The 22,079-nt window shown below is 37.2% G+C and overlaps 2 protein-coding genes across 2 annotated transcripts; one reads left to right on the plus strand and one right to left on the minus strand.

Annotated features, from left to right (window-relative positions):
- Positions 1–4,142: 4,142 nt before the first annotated feature.
- Positions 4,143–7,903, plus strand: LOC107753801 (bcl-2-like protein 15). The gene is made up of 4 exons (XM_016570044.1): positions 4,143–4,272; positions 4,951–5,066; positions 5,361–5,579; positions 7,518–7,903. Exons 1-4 carry the CDS (start codon positions 4,170–4,172, stop codon positions 7,545–7,547), a joined length of 468 nt encoding a protein of 155 aa, XP_016425530.1. The 5' UTR covers positions 4,143–4,169; the 3' UTR covers positions 7,548–7,903.
- Positions 7,904–11,853: 3,950 nt separating this feature from the next.
- On the minus strand, positions 11,854–16,003 carry LOC107753800 (adenosine receptor A1-like). The gene is made up of 2 exons (XM_016570043.1): positions 15,241–16,003; positions 11,854–12,898 (listed from the first exon to the last, which is right to left on the minus strand). Exons 1-2 carry the CDS (start codon positions 15,567–15,569, stop codon positions 12,238–12,240), a joined length of 990 nt encoding a protein of 329 aa, XP_016425529.1. The 5' UTR covers positions 15,570–16,003; the 3' UTR covers positions 11,854–12,237.
- Positions 16,004–22,079: the final 6,076 nt, after the last annotated feature.

The raw sequence follows: 22,079 nt of genomic DNA on the forward strand, positions 1-22,079 counted from the left end.
CAAAAATGAGGTAAATCCAAAAGCAGCTGTACTGAGTTTAAAAGATGATTAATTAAAAGTTTACCTGGGGATAATTTTTTTTTGTGGCCATTTTATCCTTTATTTTGATAGGACGGTTAAGTATTAACAGTAAGTGATCGGGAAAGGTATCCAAGCCGGGACTCGAACTCGGGACGCCAAAAGCACAATTGAGCTACATGTTTATCGTGCTGCCCATGACGCTATTGGCGCCGACAACCGGAGAATAATTTTTATTCAAACTAACAGTTTTGTCATAACAATTTTTGTTCTGAAGGATGCATTAAAACATTAGTTAGCCTGGAAGTTATTTAAGAAAAGTCTGGGTCTCGCTGAGGCTGCGCTGCAGTGTCTATTCACAGGCGCGATCCCACTACTGATCGACACGGGGGCTTTGACCTGCTCCGTCTCCGACCTGGGCCGGTTCACCCCTCCTTAGACGACCTGGTGGTCCCGAGCTCCCCCAGGAACACCATATCGACACCGAACTTAGTGCGGACACCCGATCGACATAGTCCACTACAGCCCAGAAGCCCTGAGCTCAAGCGATCCGCCAGCCTCAGCCTCCCGGTAGCTTGGATTACAGGCGCCGCCACTGAACCCGGCGAGAGCCGCGAGTATCAGCGCTGCTGCTCAACCTGCTGCTCACATGTACAGCGCCCTCTAGTGTATAATATGATAAATTGACAGATAATGTATTAAGGTTTCCTAAAAATCAATATTGATAATAATGACATATTTCTTGAGCACCAAATCAGCATATATGATTTCTGAGAGATCATGTGACACAGAAGACCCCAGTCACTGAATGACGCTGAAAATTCAGGTTTGCATCACAGGAAAAAATACATTTGAATGTATACTGAAAAATCAAAACGTTGAAAACATGAAAATTGTGTCATCATTTAGCCTACTCACCATCATGTCTGTCCAAACCTGTATATTTTTTATTCAGTGGAACACACACACACAAACACACACGCGCGCGTTAGGTTTCTGCTAACTGGGGGGATTTTCCATAGACTTCTATTGTTTTTATACTGACCAAACGCCATTTTCTATCCAGTCAAACAAGTCCCGCGTGCCTATTCCGGCCTGCCACATCGTTTTATGTGGCCCGTACAGCATGATTGTTTTAAAATAAAAATCTATGCTGCTTTATATCGTAAATGATGAAAGTGCATATCAATACCATTACCACAAGTTTCTGTTTCTATTTGGCGTGCTATTTATACGCAGAAATTGACTTTGCCGTGCATATGATACGCAATGGCAGGGACCTGCATATGATGCAATGGTTAGGATTAGGGGTGTGGGGGGTTTTCCGTTGATGAAAACGGCTCAAAGGAATAAAGCGGACCTCATCACGTGCTCGAGCACCACCGAGAGAAATGATCAAGCAGCACACACGGAAAAACACGATATTCTCTATTCATTTAACGAATTAAACATTAGATTGCAGCTTTCAGACACGACTTTGTTTTCATTTTAATAGTTCGTTTGAGGTGGTTTCTATTTAATGAGAAATGTCCAGAGCGTATTATAGCCTGCAAGAGCGCATCAAATGCGCGAGCACATTCAGCACAAATCTCTCCACTCGCAGGTGGATTCCCATTCACTATCACAGAAAACAGACATGCTCTCTATCGGACAGACATTACATGTGTGCACTCAAAAATCATCTTCTCTTCTGAATTTAATGTTGCCATAAGCGCAACCTGGAGTATGGGCATCCACCGGCAGACACAAAACCGGCGCATAATGTAAATCAGTATTTACATAGCATACCAGTATGTATCTGTCTCGTGCCGCAAAATCACATCTGCTGTCTGCAACAGATCTATAGCCAGGTGGTCACCCTAGCGCAGAGTAGTAAAATAATAGGCCTATAAGTATGAATTTGAATCAGTAAATTTGAACAAATACAAGATGCTATAAAATGAAAAGAAGCAGGCTTTTTGCGATCAGATCAACAAGTAAACTCCTGTAATGTCTATAAGGATCCAGTAAGGGAATGCATTCCAACAGTAAGTTTCAAAACAGCACTATAACGCAGAGAAAACGCTGCTGATTTAATCAGAGATGGCGGAGATAATAGTAGGCTACTCACGTACAGATGTCAATTAAAAACATTTCAGCAAGCTATTTGGCTTAAAACCGCGAGTGTTTTATACTGGATGCTGGCTGAAGGTGTTTTAGATTATGCAGTAGTCAGTGGTTTAGTAATTCTGCATGAATCAGTCAGGTCAGGTAGCTCGTTTAGTGGTCTTTTGGCGTCTCCATGTGTTCCTGTTTGGTATGGCAGATTGACTTGTGCACATTTTTTTATTAAAAGTGCTGTAAACTACTAAATGTAATGTAGAAATGATCATTTTCTGTGAAGCTACTTTGCAACAGTGTTCCATGAAAAGCACAATACAAATAAATGTAAATCGAATTGTAAACAATTAATTAATTAATTAATTAATTGTGGCACTATATACATTCATAGTGAATTATAAAAATAAAAACTTTTTAGTACTTTAGCTTGTATTTATTTATTTATTTGTGTATTTATTTTTGGGTGGGGGAGTGCGGTTGAGTACTGCCACTCCTTTTTTTCTACTTCAAGCATTGATTGCATATCATATGCATGCCAAACACGTGCGTATCATACGCACGCCAAAGTCAATTTCTTCATATAACTAGCATGCCAAATAGAAACAGAAAATCGTGCTATTGATACGTATTTTCATGAGACCCGGGCTCATTTGTTTTTTTTTAAATACCACATCTGTCACACATTAGCAGCTCACAATTATTTGCTGTACCATAGTTCTGCCCCTCTCAAATGTAACACTTTTTTTTTTAACAAAGTTAATGTAATGACTTGTGTTTGATGATATTTGTCTTTGGAGTAATGTGGATTTCTTAACCTGATAAATTAAAAGGATTTATGTTAAAATAACACAGATCAATAACATATATTTTTTACATCTATGCAAATGCATATACAATATTTGTAACTTTAATAAGTAATAATAAAAAAAGAGACAGCTATTTAACAATATGTTAAGGAATAGTAACATTTGTACAGTTTTAGTTACAACCGGCCCTTTGTTGGCAGCCATAATGTTGAAGTGGCCCTCAGTGAAAATTAGTTTTACACTCCATCCTACCCCTAAACCTACCCCTTACTGAAAACCTGTTTGCATTGTTACACTTTCAGAAAAACATAATTTAGCATTTTTAATAATTTTTTTCCCTCGTGGGGACCGCAGACAATGTCAAAATTTGCAGGTTTTACTATCCTTGTGGGGATATTTGGTCCCCACAATGTACCATAAACAACACACACACACACACACACACACGCACACACACAACTCTGTATAGCTATCTTTGTGAGGACATACATTGACACAATGCAATCTCTAGCTCCTTACCCTAAACCTACCAATCAGAACTAAGTGCCTCACCCAAACCCTTACCCTAAACCTACCCTTTACCCAATTATAACCTGATCCCTAAAACCAAGTCTTGACCCTCACTTTACAAGATTGTCCTCACTCCGATGGTCTAAAACTCAAACCGTCCCTCACAAAGATAGCTGTACAAGAGCACACACACACACACACACACACACACACACGCACACACAACTCTGTATAGCTATTTTTGTGAGGACATACATTGACACAATGCAATCTCTAGCTCCTTACCCTAAACCTACCAATCAGAACTAAGTGCCTCACCCAAACCCTTACCCTAAACCTACCCTTTACCCAATTATAACCTGATCCCTAAAACCAAGTCTTGACCCTCACTTTACAAGATTGTCCTCACTCCGATGGTCTAAAACTCAAACCGTCCCTCACAAAGATAGCTGTACAAGTGCACACACACACACACACACACACATCACACACACCAATATTCTAAAGAATGTTCAGAACAAAATATGTTGTAGGGTATAAAAATATTAGTTAAATTATAACAAGGAAGGAAGCGGTTGCTCTATGCGATTTGAGGAGCGTTATTTTATTATTTTCAGTCCCATTAGTTTGCCCGTTGCCTCAAGCACACGGCCACAATATGAATATACATACAGGCGCCACCCAGTGGAACCAAATGTCTCAGGATCTGAATGTTTTGTAACACCGGTAAACGCGATGGCGGCAGCTGAAATTCAGAAACAAACATACGACGTCATACACTGCCTCTTACAAAATGAACTATATTTTGATATGGTGGAGCCTGATGGTCCTGAAGATGGTAAGTGTTCGTCTTTGATCTCTGAGCGTTATTCGAGTCATTCTATGAAAATGTCCCTTAAGAACATATGTGTAAACAATGACTTGCTTAACACCTTGCATGTAATTAGCTGACTCATTGGGTTAGCTAACCATGTTTTCGAAACACATCGATTTTAGATGAATCATAACTCAAATAAAAGCCACATGAGGCAGTTCGTATATCAACCTATTAATGATAAAATTGTTTCTACTCCAGTACGACGTTCAAATATAGGCTACATAAACGTCGTAACATGTTTTCCTGACAGATTTTTCCCTACATACAGTAACACTTAAGTAAAAGTATAGTGAATATGTAATTGTGCATGTATAGATTAAAATGCTCCTCACTAGAGTTACTTGTTTTTTGCTAACCTTCAAGATTGAGTGGCTTTTCTGAGGTAAATGTAACGTTATGTGACATAATTTACAAGCTGATTTTATTGATGTAACGATACGCAATTGAAACACTGATTTAGCGATTACACTTTATTAAAATGATTTTTAAAATGATGTACACAATTTAAAAACCTGCTATTATGACAGCATCCTTAAATGTTCCTCTCTTGACATTATTTTGTCTTGTATTTTGTAAAAACATGGAAGTGCACAATAACCAAGGCTTTCAGAAATTAATTTTAAGCTACTTGTTGTGCAGAGAACTCATTTGACCCTGTAAAAATAGCCTCAAAGCTCAGGGAACTGGGTGACGATTATGATGAGAGAGTGATCCAGCCATTGATGAAGAATGTACAGAAAGCTGCAGCCGATCAGGTGAGTCGAGTCCAAACTGTTCATCTTCAGACACCGATCGACTAATCTGAAGAACGTTTGTGTCACTTTGTGAAGATTGTATATTTAATCAGTGCTACTTTGTTCCTGGTCCACTCATAATTACTGTATAGGCCGCTGTAAAGCAGTGCTGTTGAAATCTTCCAGTTTCCTTTTCTTCCCTGAAACTAGTAAAAGTGAAACTTCTTGAGCAGTCTCAATGTATGAAGTATTGCACAGTAACCACGTGTTTGATGTTTGACCACAACTGTAGCCTCTGACACGTGTGTCCTCTAGGTGGTGACTGCCTTCAGTGATAGTGTGGACAGCTTGTGTAAGATGTGGGTTGTGGAAAGAACAGAAGTGGCCTCAGAGAAGCAGCTTCTCAAGGCCGCCATCACACTGGGACTCTTTATGAAGAAAAACTGCCCTGACATGACGAATGTAGTTGAGAGCGCTATGATGGGATTCGTCAACAACCGTCTAACATGCTGGATTGCAGAGCAAGGGGGCTGGGTGAGGATTCTTTTATCAGATTTACATTAACTGCTTCTTTTTGTAGGAAACATAGTAACGAAAACCAAGAGATGTGGGTATGTCTCCAGCAGGATAAGTGACTTTCAAACCAAGCAGCTTCCTGTTGGTCAGTGTGGCGAATTCACATGACCAACTTGAACTTTTTTTGCCCTCGCGTGGAACTCCCAGTCGCACAGATTCATATTAAAATGAATGTAGGGCCCTATGAAATTTGTAAAAATTTTTCCTGAATTCTTTTTTTTGTTTGTTTTCAAAATTTCATGGATTAGATTCCATTTTTTTTCTTTTCATTGAAATTTTTCTGGACTCTGATTTAATGGTTAAATCAAATTTTATTAATCAAAAAGCATATCTGGTTAACTTACACGATTTAACAGGAATTTTTTAAAAGTTTAACAAAAAATACATTTTTTTTAAAATTTATTTATTTTTCCTCAAATTCAGTTTCATTTTAACCAAAGTCTGTGTTTTCGATTTAAAATTTTCTGGATTCCATTTAAATGTGGATTCCAAAAGTATGTGACCCCTTTGACCTCTTTGTGAACCTTTATCATAACTCATATCATAAACAAATACAATCTCTACTTTATGAAAACTGGTAACACTCAAAATCTTCTCTCAAAAGCTAAAACAATGGCATTCCTTCTAATATCAGTTCCACTAACTCAAAATTATATTCACATCTTTTTATTAAAACAACAACAAAGACTCACCGAAAGAAAATACAGAGAAATTTTGGATATAGAGTTTTTATTTTTTTTAACTACTTTTTGGTCTTGTCATTTCTGTCAACAATATTGCATGTTGATACACTCACAGTTAGTTTGTAATCATGTCTCGTTTTAGTCATGGAAAAAATGTCATCAATGAATACTTTTCATCTTAGTTTTAATTAACGAAATTGCCACTAAACCAAAGCATCTGAAGCAGAGGTGTCCACCTTCTAGCAGAGTTTAGATCTAGCCACAGTTAAACATACCTAAATCAGCTAATCAAGGTCTTCAGTATTACTAGAAACTTCTAGGCAAGTGTGTTGGGGCTGGATGGAGTTCAACTCTGCAGGAAAGTGGCCCTCCAGGACCAGGATTGGACAGTGCTGCTTAAACCTAAATGTTTTAAGCAGCACTTGGTTACGAGAACTAGAGACATGCCAACATTAACACATAGTTTGAAATAGTTAGAACCCATTCACTTAAAACAATTTAATCTAGTGAGTAAACTGATGGCATCAAGTTCACCTCAAACGGCCAGTAGTCAGGTTAGATGCCATATTGAATTTAACACAGCAGTGATGAATAGACTTAAAATTTTTACAATGGCACACACCATATAAAGGGCCCATATCACGTAATTTTCAGTTCCTCACAGTCTTGTTTTCATTCCTGTCAAAAATGAAATATGGCATTACTCTGACAGGTCTATGCAGTTCACCTCAGTTTTTCATGTGTCATAACAGATTCTTACATTTGTATTCCCTCACTTTTAACAAAATAAAGCTATATGTTTTTGGCCCTAAATCCCACCTCACACCCTATTGTACAATGCCCTCATACCCTCAACAAATAAGTATTGCAGTCTGTTTGTTTTTTATTTCATTTTAGGATGCTTAATTTCCTAACTCAAAAATTATTATTTTTTCACTATCAACAATATATAATCGTTGGTGCCGGTAGCCTTGTGGGCAGCGTGCCGATATACAGCGCCGGTTACACTATGGGTGTCCCGAGTTCGAGTCCCGACTGTCTGATCTGTCCTGTCATAATAAAAAAATAAATCTTAAAAAAAAAATATATATATAATCAATTTATATTTCTAATATAACCATCATGACTCATTTTCCCCAGATGTTGAAGACTTACTTTGCTATTGTTAAACACGCAAACTGTCTAATGTTGTTGTTTTTCTTTTTTTTTCAAGGTCTCTGTCTCTAAGAACAGCATGTGTTGAGATTGAGCTCATTGTCTCATTCTCTGTGATACCCTCAATCATTCGTCTGAAGTTTTGATTTGTAATGCAGGAGGATCTGTAAATGTCAGTCAGATGCCAAGGTGCTGTTTTCAGACAATCACAACCAGCAACGTTTTTTAATGTTTACATTTTTACTCTAATACAGATATTTGTGTTTGAGTATTTCAACTGATGCAGGAATTCTCAACCAACATTGCTTTTTTTAAATAATAGACTTGTGTCTTATGATGTAGTCAAATTTCTTTACGTCACTGATGTGGAGTAAAACTATGTTATTTTAATGGGGTCATATGATGCGATTTCAATTTTTCCTTTCTCTTTGGAGTGTTACAAGCTCTTGGTGCTCCGCCGCTCACTCAGGCCCGCCGGCCTCCGCTCACTCAAGCCGCTGTGTGTTTCGTTGTGAAAGAGAAACTACTTTGTTTTGCCTTCCAAAAGAGGACACAACTAGAAATCAGTGGTTAAGTCGCATTTACAACTCTGTTCCGGAACAGTTCAACCCAAATATTCGAGTGTGTGCAGTGCATTTAACGGAGGACTGTTTCCTGAACCTGGGAAAGTAGCCTACAATGCCGGCTGTTCTGACTCAAAATATTCCGATGTGTCCAGCGCATTTTATGGAGGACTGTTCCCTGAACCTGCAGAGTAACCTTCAATGGGTCTGTGCTCAAAGGCTGTTCTATAAAACGGGGCAGTTCCAACTTTGCAAGGACAGTCTGGCGCTTCTGAATTACAGACTGTAAGTACGTTTTTTATATTTAATGAATTTGCCACTGATGATTCAAACGCGAGTTTTGAGCAGTGTAGAGTAGCGCTTGTTGTTTGTCGTTTCTCAGATCACAAATGCAGACATGGTTTTATGTTTACGCGGCCCAATACGCAATGCGTAAAAACACAGTATAAGTCATTATAATCAGTAATTATGTCCCCACTGGATGCAACAAATGCCTCGTTTGTAATGGGTTTTATTGGTTTTGTCTGGTCGCACCGGGACACAGCATCACAGTATGGTAAGGGGCGTAACATTTCCGTCACACGCTTCAGGTATTCAGCCAATCACAATGCACTGGATAGCTGGCCAAGCAGCGTACACCTCACTTTTCAGAACGATAATGTTCTTTTTAGCAACATCATATGACCCCTTTAAATCCTTTAAAATTAAGCACTTTGAACAAATGTGTTGGTCTAATTGGGACATGCATGTTGTAGTAAACATTAGTGAAATGTTGAAATGTTAGACTTCCTTCACTAGAGATCAAATAAACATGAAGTGGACATGTTGAGACATATATTTTTGTGGTTTATGGTTTTATTGCAACCTAGTAACAATAAGGAAATAACATCGTTACTCACTAATAATAACTGGGCCACTTTAAAATTAATGCAATATAAGCGTGCTTATTTTTTACTTAAAGGGATAGTTCACTCAAAAATGAAAATTCTGTCATTAATTACTCACCCTCATGTCGTTCTAAACCCGTAAGACCTCCGTTCATCTTCGGAACACAAATTAATATATTTTTTATGTGGATACGTTGTTTTCATTCAAATTAAAGTGTAAACAACGTAGAAAACGTATCTGCGTGACGCAGCTGACACAGAATATCATATGCTGTTTACATTCTAACCCTTTAAATAAAAATGATTTGATATGCCTTACTTTTAGTAATGAGCCCTTTAGCATTTATTTTAAACCATCACAGGGGGGCACCACAGTACAGAGTAACTTTTTTATAAGTTTTTATAAAAGGTATTAGATTAAGACACTCAACTGATCTATATAGGTAATTGCAGCTTGTGAGTCATTTGAACTACAGTGCCTTGCGAATGTATTCATACCCCTTAATTTTTTTCACATTTTGTTTTGTTGCTGCCTTATGTTAAACTCCTTTAAATTAGTTTTTTTCCACAACAATCTACACCCCATACACCATAATTGTCAAGCAAAAAAACTGGTTTTTAACATCTTTGCAAATTTATTAAAAATAAAAAACAGAGTGGCTTATAGACAACTGTGTGAATGTTCTTGAGTGGCCCAGACAGAGCCTGAGCTTGAACCCAATCAAATATTTCTGGAGAAACCTGAAAATGTGCATCTGCCCCCATCCAACCTGACAGAGCTTGAGAGGTGAAGAGGTGAGGTGAAGAATGGCAGATAATTGCAAAATGCTGATGAGCAAAGCTTGTCGCATCAAACAGAAAAAGACTTGAGACTGTAAAGGTGCTTCAGCTAAATATTTAGTTGCAATGTACTTATTTCAGTATTTTATTTTTAATGCATTTACGAAGTTGTGACAATTCTGTTTTTGCTTTGTCAGTATGGTGTATGGATTGATGTGGAAAAAAAGTATTTAAAGAAGTTTATCATAAGGCGGCAACATAACAAAATGTAAAAAAAACAAAAATGAAGGGGTATGAATACTTTCGCAAGGCACTGTAGACATAAAAAAAATTAATCCAGAGTGTTTATGCCCTTGAACTTAAACTAGTTAAATTCTCCAGTTAGCACCCAGTAAAGGAGAAACGGAGGTTGGCTGAATACCATTGTAGAAGCGGAAACACAAGTCACCGCGTCAGCTTTGATCTTACCTTTGGATCTACCCAGGAAGTTTGAGATAGTTGTTTCTCAGGAAACTGTATTGAATTGATTGACCGGCCTGAAAAGGTCAAACCATTTATCAGAGCTTGTTCAAAGGACACTTCACTCAGTGCCACCTGTTTCAAGGATGCAGTCAAAATCAGGGTCCGTTCAGAGGGCATCAAAATTTCAGCAGTTCTTCAGTTCTTCTAATACACTTGGAGAAATGAGCAATTTCAGTGAAAGCTCGGAATGTTTCCTTGCCTTATTAGAGGCCTGAACATTTAAGAGATCCAACTGCGATTGTCCTCACAGGTTATGCATCAATTATTTTAACAATGCATCTCAATAAAAAAATAAATAAAAAAAAACACACACACACACACACACACAAGAACTCTAGCAGTATCATTCAATCTAGATTTATTCATGGTTCCTTCCTGTCTATCTTTTCTCAGGCCCCCAGTTTTGAGCAATCTAAATATTAAATGCTAACCGCCTACAGTTTTGTTTCTTTTCAACATCATGCAGTGAAATCGGAGGCTGCATTTCTTATTTCCTCACGCAAACAGGATTTTCTCACCAAAACAAATATGAGAACGCATCAAATCAATTTTCAGCGGTTATTCTGTTAAACACACAGTAGAAATGAGTATTAATAAGGCAAACTATTTCATTTAGACAAAAACAGTATAACAAAAAAGTGTCATAACACGGCAAAAGCAACATTGCTGATATTGGACTAATAGGATCACGCAAATTTCTGCCTAAAGGGATAGTTCACCCAAAAATGAAAGTTTTGTCATCTTTTAATCAAACATGCATGATTTTCTTTTGCTAAACAAAGCCATTTTAATGAATGTTTTAGCAGTTTTGAATGAAAGTCAGTGGGGTCCAAAACAACTCTGAATTCTCATATGACACGACACGAGGGGGTGTAAATGATGACAGAATTTTCAGTTTTTATAAACTATCCATTTAAGGCAAAGTGGGCCTAGCTGCCTACTACTTGCGCTAGTCATAAAAAGCAGCAAATTACAAATAACTCCATATCCCATACTTCAAACATGAATTCGCTGGCAAATAAAAATGACCTCAGATCACATTCTCAATGTCCTTTTTTCAAAGTCCTCAAATGCGTTTATGCTCCTGACTAAAGACGAGTGTAGTTTAGTGTACTCATAAGCAGTGTTGGGAGTAACGCATTACAAAAGTAATAATATTACAGTAGTATATTACTTTTTGCTGTAACGCAGTAATATAACGCATTACTAATCAAATTTGGGTAATATTATTACTCGTTACAATCTCAGTAACGCAAGTTACAACAACATATTTTAACTCAAAATTAAGTGGTGAATTTACCAACACCGCAAAACAGCACCAGAGAAAAAAATCCCGCGGGTAAAATAGTTTGTCTATTTCCTGATGCTGGAATTAAATGGTTGAGATGACTGCAGAGACGGATTCTACATTTGTGAGATGGACACACTCCTGTTATTTTCAGTTCATCGGAGAAAAGCATAAGAATGCATAGTCAGGTGCAATATGTGCGACACCAAACTCTCAACATGGAGAAATAGCACGAGTAAAACCTGGAAACACCTAGACTGGTGCCACTAACACTAAGCTATCGGAGAGAGAGCTGCGGTATAATGTATTACATTTTGGAAGTAACTTGCCCAACACTGCTCATAAGCGCTGACATTTACGAGTCTGCAGTTTTGCATTCATTATATGAAGCCCTTTATGTGATAGCCACATTCGAATGAACCACAGCACAAAAGGAAATCATAATCGAATAAAGATTCACAGATGTGAATGCCAGTTGTACTGTGTGGGAATTCCGATAAAACAGGCCATTTTCATTTATTTAATGGTCCCTCACTAACGATGCAATTCATTCTATGCACCATTGACTGGGTTTTCAAGGAAACATTGCCAGTAATGTTCGATCGTCTCCATTTCTGTGGCAAACGTATTCTCACCTCTGACAGCATACATCCCAGACTGCATTTTCCCTGTAGACTCATCTATACTGTCATACTTGGAAAAAGTGCTTCTCATGGAGGAGACTTGGTTAGCGAAGTGTCAGATGTCATTGTCCCGCAGTCTTCTCTCTTTGCTATCTATGCGAAAGCTAGGGCGATCACCCAGACGTGGATCCTCCGTGCAACACACATACTGTTTCCAGATCTTAACAAAAGCATTCCGGAATTTCTTAATGCGGAATGCATAAATGATGGGATTGACGGCGGAGTTGCCATGACTGAGCAAGATAGCCACGTAAAGAAGGCACATTGAATTGTCACAACTAGGGCAGAAGAGAGTGATGCAATTCAGAATATGCAACGGCAACCAGCTGACTGCAAACAAGAAGAGCACCAGCGCGAGAGATTTGGCCAGCTTGAGTTCTTTCCCGTAATATCGAGTGGGGTCGGTCTGGTTTGCGGTGACCTTCTTGTTGAGCTGCTTGTGGATCATGTAGAAGATCTCAGCGTAGATGAGCAACATGAGGACAAGCGGTGGCAGCACCCATCCGAAGAAGTTGAAGTAGACCATGTACTCCATACTGATGACATTCTCGAATTCACAGGTTACGAGAAGGTCAGCACCCAAGGTGCCGTTAGTCTGGCGTAGCTTCTCCAGATTGTTCCAGCCCAACATGGGTGTCAGGCCGACTACGATGGCCACCATCCAGCATGCCATCACTGCTGTGCCAGCACGCTTTGGAGTCACCACTCTTTTATAGCTGTGGGAAAAAAACGAAATTTTTAAACAACTCAGAGAAAATGGCAATAGTGCCCGTCTACTTTTTCCCATAGGGATTTTAAAAAAGGCCTAAGAGTTATGATCAATGAACTAAACCAACCAGCTACGAGGTGAATGATATTACTAACTTTAATTTGAAGTGAAAAAGTATTTGAAAACTGGACAAAAAGATGAAGGTACAAGACTGTGTACTTAACGGCTTTAATTTATTGCATAATACTATGCATGCAAATATTTAAATAATTTGAGAGAATAGTTTTCATAAACTGACACAATTCAAACTACTTTATATAGTGAGATTGCTCTTTTTGCGCAATTTGCTTGTTTAGATTCTCTGATTGGTGGAGATTTTTTTGAAGGATAATGGGTAATGTCATTTTTCACCAGGAATTCGGCTGGTGAACATGATCATTTAAAAAATATATTTTAAAAAAGCCAAAATTATGCAGGCTGATGGCTTCAACAAAACCACCAACCTTGTAGTTCACATTGGGTCTGTTCAAAATCAGGTCCCTTATGGAGAACATGAATGGAATTTTAACACCCTGTTACACTCTACAACACTGAGAGTAAAGAGGAAGCTTTGTAAAGGATGCTGAACCATGAAAATGACTAAGATTAGGCCTATTTCTGAGGAAGTACAAACATAAGTGAAATTTCTTCAAAATCTGTTTTGGAAGTACAATTTATCTGGAAGAAATAATTGAAATCCCTGTTATAAATATGGAAATCTAAATTAAAAAGTGCTGAGCTGAGCCACTACACAAACTGCTGAGAAGGATTACATTTTGATTAAGTCACAATCCCTTCTCTGTGAAGAGTAGAAGGTCTTTTCAGACAACACAAATGAAGCTAGTGAAGCACGCCATCCACTCAGCTGGCAAATTGGCACTAGTTGCTTGTTTGACAAACTTGTGCACTTATGCACTTGTCCAGTGTAATTACCTCAGACTTGTATGTTATAATCCTATAAGCATGTCATTCTAGCTGTTCTTCTACACAATCAGAAGTAGCTAATGCTGCAAAAGGGTCTTTCTGCCTAATTGTTTTGACTCATATAATGTATTAACTCTGTAACTCCAACTTCACATTCAAAGGGAGGCCATGGACAGGACAGGAAATTAAAAACTGTGAAAGAGTCATGGTTTGAAGGTGACTTTGAAAGTGGATTCCATAACACAGCAATAAATTGAGAAACACTGCAGCCCACGGCAAACCCACCCAGGTCAAACATCACTGCATGGTCTGAAAGCAAAGGTGCTACCTTAGTATTGCTCATTGTCACACTGTTTCTCAGTCTCTAAATTAAGTTTTTCATGTGAGAAGTATGAATCCATGCTAATTAAAGAATATGCATGGTTGTTTTCTGTTTTGAGTAGGCCTAAATCTGCTATAAACGGATAGGCTAGTTCATCCAAAAATGAACTCAAACTCGTGTTGTTTCAACCAGCATGACTTTCTTTCTTTCATGAAATTAAAAAGGAAACACTTGAATGTAATGGCAATGAATTGTAACTGAACATGTCAGCGTTAAAAGAAAAAAAAGCATAATAAATGTGGTTAATGTGTTCTATATTTGAAGGTTTCTTGAAGTAGCTATTTAGCCTACACAGTCCTTTCACTACATCTCATTGGCATGTTCATCAGAGTTCAAAACAATTTGTAATTTATGAACAAAACATTTACTGAATTCGGAAACGTATACTACATTTTAGTCTTCTACCATACATTAAAAGTAAGAGTATAACTTTATATCTTTCTAACGATTCGGTTGATCCAATTCACAAAACCGGCCTGAATGATTCGTTCACGATTCGAACCGTTCCGGTTCACGATTCAAACATGATCCGGTCACAGCCGTTACAGAGTGAAAGATTTTCAAGAGTACGATAGCTAAGACTAAAATTTCGGTCTGTTTCTCACACAAAGTTATTGTATGACTCGAGAAGATTAAAATATGGTGCATAAATAAATGTTATGCCACTTTTGTTGCGATTTGGGTTCTTTTTTAGGCTTGACATGGCAAAATTAAATTTTAATTGCATTGATATTCTTTACAAATTCTCCTTTGTGTTCCACGGAATGAAAACAGAAGTCATACGGGTTTGGAATATCACACAAGGGTGAGTAAATGACCATTTTAATTTCATTTTGGGTCAAATATCCCTTAAAGACTGACTTGTGGTAAGCAAGTCACCTCAACTTCAGTACATCCTCCACACTGATGACAGGAAACCATCATGCATTCAGAAAAAGAAAACAGAACTGGAAATATGAAATGAAAATCCCAGTGAAATGAACAAGCAACCCACATCTTATTACCTCATTGGTATCTTAACCCTCAGATAGCGGTCAATAGCAATAGCCAGGAGGGCGAGTATTGAACTTTGCGTTAGCACCAGGACAGTACATACAACGAGCAGACAGCTGTAAAAATGAGTCTTCAGTCCGATGCTTATAGTTATGGCCAGAGGAATGACAAGTGCCCCGACAGCAATGTCCGCCAGAGCCAGACTGACGATGAAATAAATGGTCGTGTCTCGTAGAGATCGGTTGATTCTCACAGCCCAGACCACCATCACATTCCCAATGACAGAGGAAAGGGCGATGAGCACCTCCATCCCAATGTACAGACCCAGGACACCAGGCATCCTTGCGAGGAGTGCGCGTGCTTACGTTGAACAGGATAAAAGATTCCCCAGATTTTTTTTTTTAATGAAAAGACTGCCGGTACGTCAAACGAGTCCAAACTGTCGCTTTATTCTGGTGTACATGTCGGTGCCAAAGTTACATGGCGCAGGGTGAAAAAATAAATTGGGTTTCCTCTCCGAAATGCGTCCGCGGCACCACGATCATCCTCATAATCATGTCCGGGTGTGCAGTCCAGCTCCACAGTGAACTAGTGTGAGTCACTTAAGACCGTCCACGATCACATTTCCCGCACATTACACGCAGTCACAGTTCATCAGAAGCGATCTGCGCGTGACTCAACACCTGTGCGGCAGAGTCAATAAAGACGGCTCTCATATGGTTCAGAATTAAGCCCGTACATGTGTCTGTCGATGCCGATAAATCCTGGGAGGTCTGACGGTCGGTCACCTTAACTTGGAAACGGCGCAATAACGCGCACATCGGCTCCACAGACAGGCTCCTCGCGCAGGCCAGCGCGTCCGACGCAAGTTTCACCAATCAGATGCTACGAGAGCAACAGCGCCTCAATAATGATTGCAGTTCATCACTCAAGTTGTTATTCACATCTGTTATATTTGAATTTATAAAGGCTGCGTCTCAGATAAGTTGCTAAATAAGATGCTGGATGCTAAATGTATATGCCGAAAATGTTCCTATGCAACAAAATGTCTTTCTAATATGAAGTGTTATGTTTTTTGTTCGAAGTGCCAGTGGAGGCAGTCATGCTAATGTGGTGCTTTACAAGAAAGTGCATGCAAGCAAATATCTATCTATCTATCTATCTATCTATCTATCTACAGCATACGGTATAGATAGATGTATTTATAGTGTATAAAGAACCCTTACTCATAAATCACTTGTAAATTTCACAAAAAAATGACTAAGAAACAGCAAGTAACACAATTAAATGAATACATTTTTAAGTATATAAAAAAGTATGACATTTTTAAGTATAAAAATCAAAATAGTATTTTCTTGTAAAATGTACAAAGATGGTACTTTTTAGTGTTTAGAACTTAAATACTGGCAATATTTATGCATGTGAATGGGTGATTTATGATCACACATTCTTTACTAAAGTAGGCTATTCATTCTTTTCTTAAAATTTAAGCATACATATTTTTCTTTTTTTGAGGTTAAAAATCTGTGCCACACGTGTCAGTTTGAAAAGGCACAACACTTCTGCTTGAATGCTTTTTAGGCTAATAATACTGCTGGCAAAAGCTTGCACAATAGAAACAGAAGAATTGGTTCTCTTTCAGCTTTATTTTGAAGAAAAATATGGTGACAGCTATGAGGAAGCTGTCTCAGCAGTTTTTAAATATGGATATAAAAGTTAAGTAATATTCTGATGGCATAGAGAAAAATCAGTCTGTAAATTCCTGGTTGTGTGTGTTCTGTAAAGGGCATGAAAATACCATTCCTCATGCCTTTTCTCCTTCCATCAGGTCTACAAAAAAGAAAAAGAAAGCTAGAATGACGTCTATCACCGGCACACGCTTCTAGATTTCATGAATGTTGAGTAGAATTGATTATATGAGCCAATCACTTTTCATGGATGGCTGGAGCCTTTGGCTGGTGCCCACGCGGGGGGTCTTACAATAAACCCCTTCTGAAAAGCCTCTATCACAGACAAACAGCCCGGTGTGTGCTGCCGTTCTTATTGTGACCACCGAAAATGAGACGTTTCGAGCCAGATTCCTCTTTGAGCAGTCATGCTAAGCAGGGTTGCCTTCAGCGGGGTACAGATGAGACACAGCGGGGCTGCTTATAAACAGAGGACACACATCATGAATTTGCGACAGGATGTTTTCCTGCCATTCATTACTGTGCCTGTAACCCCATACGGCAATGCTTTTATATTTTTCCAGCCAAAATATATTGTAAATAAATGCTAAATATATTTTGTAAACATTGAAGGTAAATAAAGTATTTTGATATAGTTTTAAAACTGAAAATATATTTAGTTTTTAACCTTCACATGCCAAAATATATATTTTAAAATGTATTTTAGGGGCAAGAAAATACATTTCCAATCTTACAGTAGTCTACATTTAGGCTAAATGCAAATGTGGATGGAATATCTTAGTTCAAAACTAGATTTTAATATTTATATATTTATATACAGTATATTTATATAGAATATATTTATGTATGTTTTTACATTGAAAAGTATGGTCCTTGCTGATTTTTATTTAAATATGTTATATGTTCAGAATATATGAAGGGCAAAACATATTTTTAAATATAATTATATATTTTTAAATATATTTTCAAAAACATAAAAAATGGCCAAAAATTATATTGGCTGAAAATATGTTTACATACATATATTTTAAAACATATTTTAGCAAATATATTTGCTATACGTATATATACAGTATATATATATATATATATATATATATATATATATATAGAGAGAGAGAGAGAGATAGATAGATAGATAGATATAAATATATATATATTTTAAATTAAGGTGATGCACCAAGATAACACTGAGCTACTAATGGGTTTCCTGTATTTTCCTTCCTTTTTGGTAATTTTGCATTGGCTTTTTATACCAAAGCAATCAGAGGTGCAATCTAACACAATGGACAGTGAGGATCAAAAGCATCACAGATCTGATCAGAAAGGATTTTATGCGCTTATTGGTTCCTTCATCAATCATACTGAAATTGTATTAAGTGAGAAGAGGAATAGAGGTTCATTTTAAGACTCTCCTGGGCAGGAAAACAACAGCCATTTGTTAGATGCAAGCAGGGTTTATCTGTAAAAACCGTAGAGGAGGGGCTCACAATTATTCCTCTGTATGTCTCAATATGGCATGAATGCCAATGACAATGAAAACAGGCAGAAGAACTGTGGAGAGGGCAGATATTGGTCTTGTGTTTGCCTGACGTCATTCAGTGTTTTTCTAGAGTGCTACATTTCAGGTGTGCTATTTCGATAGATGGTGTGCAATTTGAGCTTTTGTTCTAGGATTTTTTTTGGTTGTTCTTTCCAAATGGACTGCAGTAATGGCCTGTAATAAGCAGAGCCACATATATTAAATGGAATGGACTGTTGAATTAAGTGGAGCCTTAATGGCACAGCAGCTAAAGAAAACGGCCATTGAAAATTAGGAGTGAGAGAAGGTATAAAATCTCAATGGGGAAAAATAAATAATTTAATAAAAATGTAGAGTGTAAAGTTCACATGCTGGCTTTTGCAGAACAACATAATTATCCAGGTGTTTTTTATTCAGCACCCACCAGAGCAGTAATTTAATGCCATTAAATTATGTCACCACTGCTTTTTACAAAGAAAGCTGTTATCAGTCCACTGCATATAAAAGGCTTTAAATCAATAAAAGTTTTGTGACTCACCCTTTGAAGTCTAAAGAGGTTTAAGATACAGGACTTGGACAAAAGAACGTGAACAACTTTTTCTTTATTAGAGTGTTTCACCAGCATTTGCAATAATACAGCTTTCTACCTTCTTTGAACTTTGAACAGAACTTTGAATAGTCTCAGTGGAATGTTCTCTATCAAAACATCTTGAAGTTGTTGAAGCAGGCGATCTGCTTCTCTTCTCTCCAAAACTGTTAACTGATAATATTTGATAATAAAATCAGGTGATTGAGCTGCTAGATGTTGAAGTTCATCTTGGTGCTCCAGCTGTCCAGGTTTTATGATTATGACTCCATTTTGTTCACATTTTAGCATTGGTGTCAAACAGGTGAATATCAAGGTTTGCTGTCACTTTGCTGCAGGAGTTCTGTGTTGTTTGGACACAGTGCTTCTTATTGTTTGATGGTGCCTTTCAGTTTTTGCCCATTATTTGTCTTTGCTGATTAAGTCTTGCCATGCTTTGTGTAAGCAGTTTAAAGACTGTAAACACCAAATAATTGGGCTGTTGGCGTTACAGATGCTCCTGCTAAATGGTCTTCCATGATTTGCCCTTTTATGGAAGTCTAAGTCACCCATTTCACCCACAGCTTATATTAAACAATGCTGAAGAAAACTTTACACTGATATACAACTTATAGAATATAGGCAATAAAAAGATAAATCCCAACATTTGTTTTATTTTTCACTGTAGCCTTTACAAATAATAGTAACCCCTATAATAATGGGTAGTCCAACTCTGTAATTTTTTTTTTCCCCATAATGGCTAATTTGTGAAACATCTCTCTGAATGTTTGAATAAGCCTCTGGGACTATACTTTGCTTCGCTTTCTGCTGTTGTGCAAATCGTGCCGTCTGCCAAAACAAATATAAAACCTACGGGATCAGATTTCTCATGTACTGTATCTCCAAACTGAGGGTAATCTCTCAGTTGGACGCAATGAAAAGCAGACCTAAATGAACAGTCAGATGACACATACAGTTACGCATTTATGTCTGGAAATTTAGTGTGTAAGCTTCCGGTCAGATAGGACACTGGACTTTGATCTATAAGTTAAAATTGCTTGGAATACCTCAGAATTACTGTAAGATATGTATGAATCATACCATTGACTACTCATAGTGGATGCCGTTAGAGAAGCTGTGAATGTTTAGAAGGAATTTTGTGGGCTAAATGCAAAAGTCAAAGTGTCTATGATAAAGAAAAGGAATATTCTAGTTCTTAGACATTTACTCTTTGTATTTATGCTGCCATGGTTATGGATTTTTTTTTATACAATTTTAAAGAAAGAAAAATGGAAAGAAATTAATTCAAATTATTAATTTTATTCAGCAAACAAAAATGTTTTAAACTGATCAAAATTCAGAGTTATTCACAGTATACTTTAAGGTTTATAATGCAAGTATATGCTGTTCATCAAAGATTCATCAAACAATTCTGAAAAAATTTATTAGTTTCCACAAAAACATTAAGCATGACAAGTGTTGTCAGCATTGACAATAATGAGAAATGTTTCTTGAGCAGCAAATCAGCATTTAGAATGATTTCTGAAGGATCAAATGACACTGAAGTCATGATGCTAAAAATGTATCTTTGCTTCACAGGAATAAATTACATTTTAAAATATATTCATATAGAAAAATTTAAACTTTAAACTGTAATAATATTTTACAAAATTACTTGATCAAATAAATGCAGTCTGCATAGGAAACCTTTCCCCCATTAAAAATGGATTTGGTCCCATCTCATAATAATTTACTAACAAATAGCCTTGTCATGTCAATTTATCTGATATTTTAAGAGACTTATTGACCTTGACACACAGTCATGAGGATCTGAAGGCATCCTGTCTATAAGAGAAGAGATGTATTCAAATCACTCATATGAATTGTACCTTTAATGTATTTTAGAACTAATTCATTAATTGAATTAATTAATAGATGCATCATGCTGTTGACTCAAAGCCAACATGAAAAAAAACAAAAACGTTTTACTTCTTTTTTCTACTGGTCTTGGTATTATGCTGTTGATAGAGCTTGACATTATTGTTTATTGAACCCAGAATGTTGCTTTAAATGTGTTTGGATAACAATTAAGTACTCAGAAGAGAAATGGTTAAATGATATCCAAAGTCAATATATCCAAAGAACAGGGATTCTGATTTTTAACAATTTATAGAGTTTCAGACATTACGCATCACTCTGCCATACAGATTGCAAGTGGAATACAGATGAAGTTTCAAATATCCGCAGTGTTCTTTTCCCTCAGTAGTGTCTGCCAGTGGGCATCTGTTCTTTTATTCACTACGGCTCTGTCCCCTTGTTTAATTTGCTGATGAGCTGGCGATACACATTCACTCCTGTGATCTGACGTGCTTTGTTGCATCGAGCAACATCCACCTATCCTTAGTGCTGGAGGAAGTACAAATTCTGTGCTTGAGTTAAAAATTTGAGTTAAAAAAGGGAAGTACGTGAATGTACTTAAAGGCACAGTTAGCCCAAAAATCACAGTCTAGCACTAAAAATGATTCCAAAAAGATCCAATTCAAAGCTTCAGTCCGTAAGTTTTGCCTCTTTTTCGCCATCTCTGTTTGAAACCTGCAGTTGCATCTTTTTGTGGAATTATCTTCTTTACGTGTGTTGTGCATCAGAATGGCTCCTCAGCGAGGATGAATCTAATGTTTTGAGGTGTATGTGTGTGTCACATTTCTGTGTAAAATGAACTCACACGAAGATGAAGATGAAAGTAAAAGTCTTTAATATTATACACACAAGGTAATCCACAACAGTAAGGCATAAGACACATGTACACGTTGACGAGACTGACCAAGAAACACTGAACTGACTACTTATATGAACTTATATGGGAGAGTAAATGAGAATAATTGACAAGACACCTGCACTGAATACAGGAGTGTGCACATCTTTAAAACATTTAAATATATTTTATATTTCTATATTTAGATTTTTACCAATAATATACATTATTATTTCAGAAATAGAGATTTTATATCATTAAAAATGGATTTGGTCCCATCTTTGGTCCCTGTCTTATGCCTTATATGAACTTATATGGGAGAG

Source organism: Sinocyclocheilus rhinocerous, unplaced genomic scaffold (genome assembly GCF_001515625.1).
Source record: "Sinocyclocheilus rhinocerous isolate Xijiao unplaced genomic scaffold, SAMN03320098_v1.1 scaffold711, whole genome shotgun sequence".
Taxonomy (NCBI): Eukaryota; Metazoa; Chordata; class Actinopteri; order Cypriniformes; family Cyprinidae; genus Sinocyclocheilus; species Sinocyclocheilus rhinocerous.

Bases quoted from the DNA above. Each gene is read 5' to 3' on its own strand.
- LOC107753801 (XM_016570044.1), top strand. From the start codon at position 4,170: ATGGCGGCAGCTGAAATTCAGAAACAAACATACGACGTCATACACTGC. The intron at 4,273-4,950 runs GTAAGTGTTCGT...CTTGTTGTGCAG, and splicing joins GCCTGATGGTCCTGAAGATG to AGAACTCATTTGACCCTGTA. The intron at 5,580-7,517 runs GTGAGGATTCTT...TTTTTTTTCAAG, and splicing joins TTGCAGAGCAAGGGGGCTGG to GTCTCTGTCTCTAAGAACAG.
- LOC107753800 (XM_016570043.1), bottom strand. From the start codon at position 15,569: ATGCCTGGTGTCCTGGGTCTGTACATTGGGATGGAGGTGCTCATCGCC. The intron at 12,899-15,240 runs GTAATAAGATGT...TTTTTCCCACAG, and splicing joins AGGGTTAAGATACCAATGAG to CTATAAAAGAGTGGTGACTC.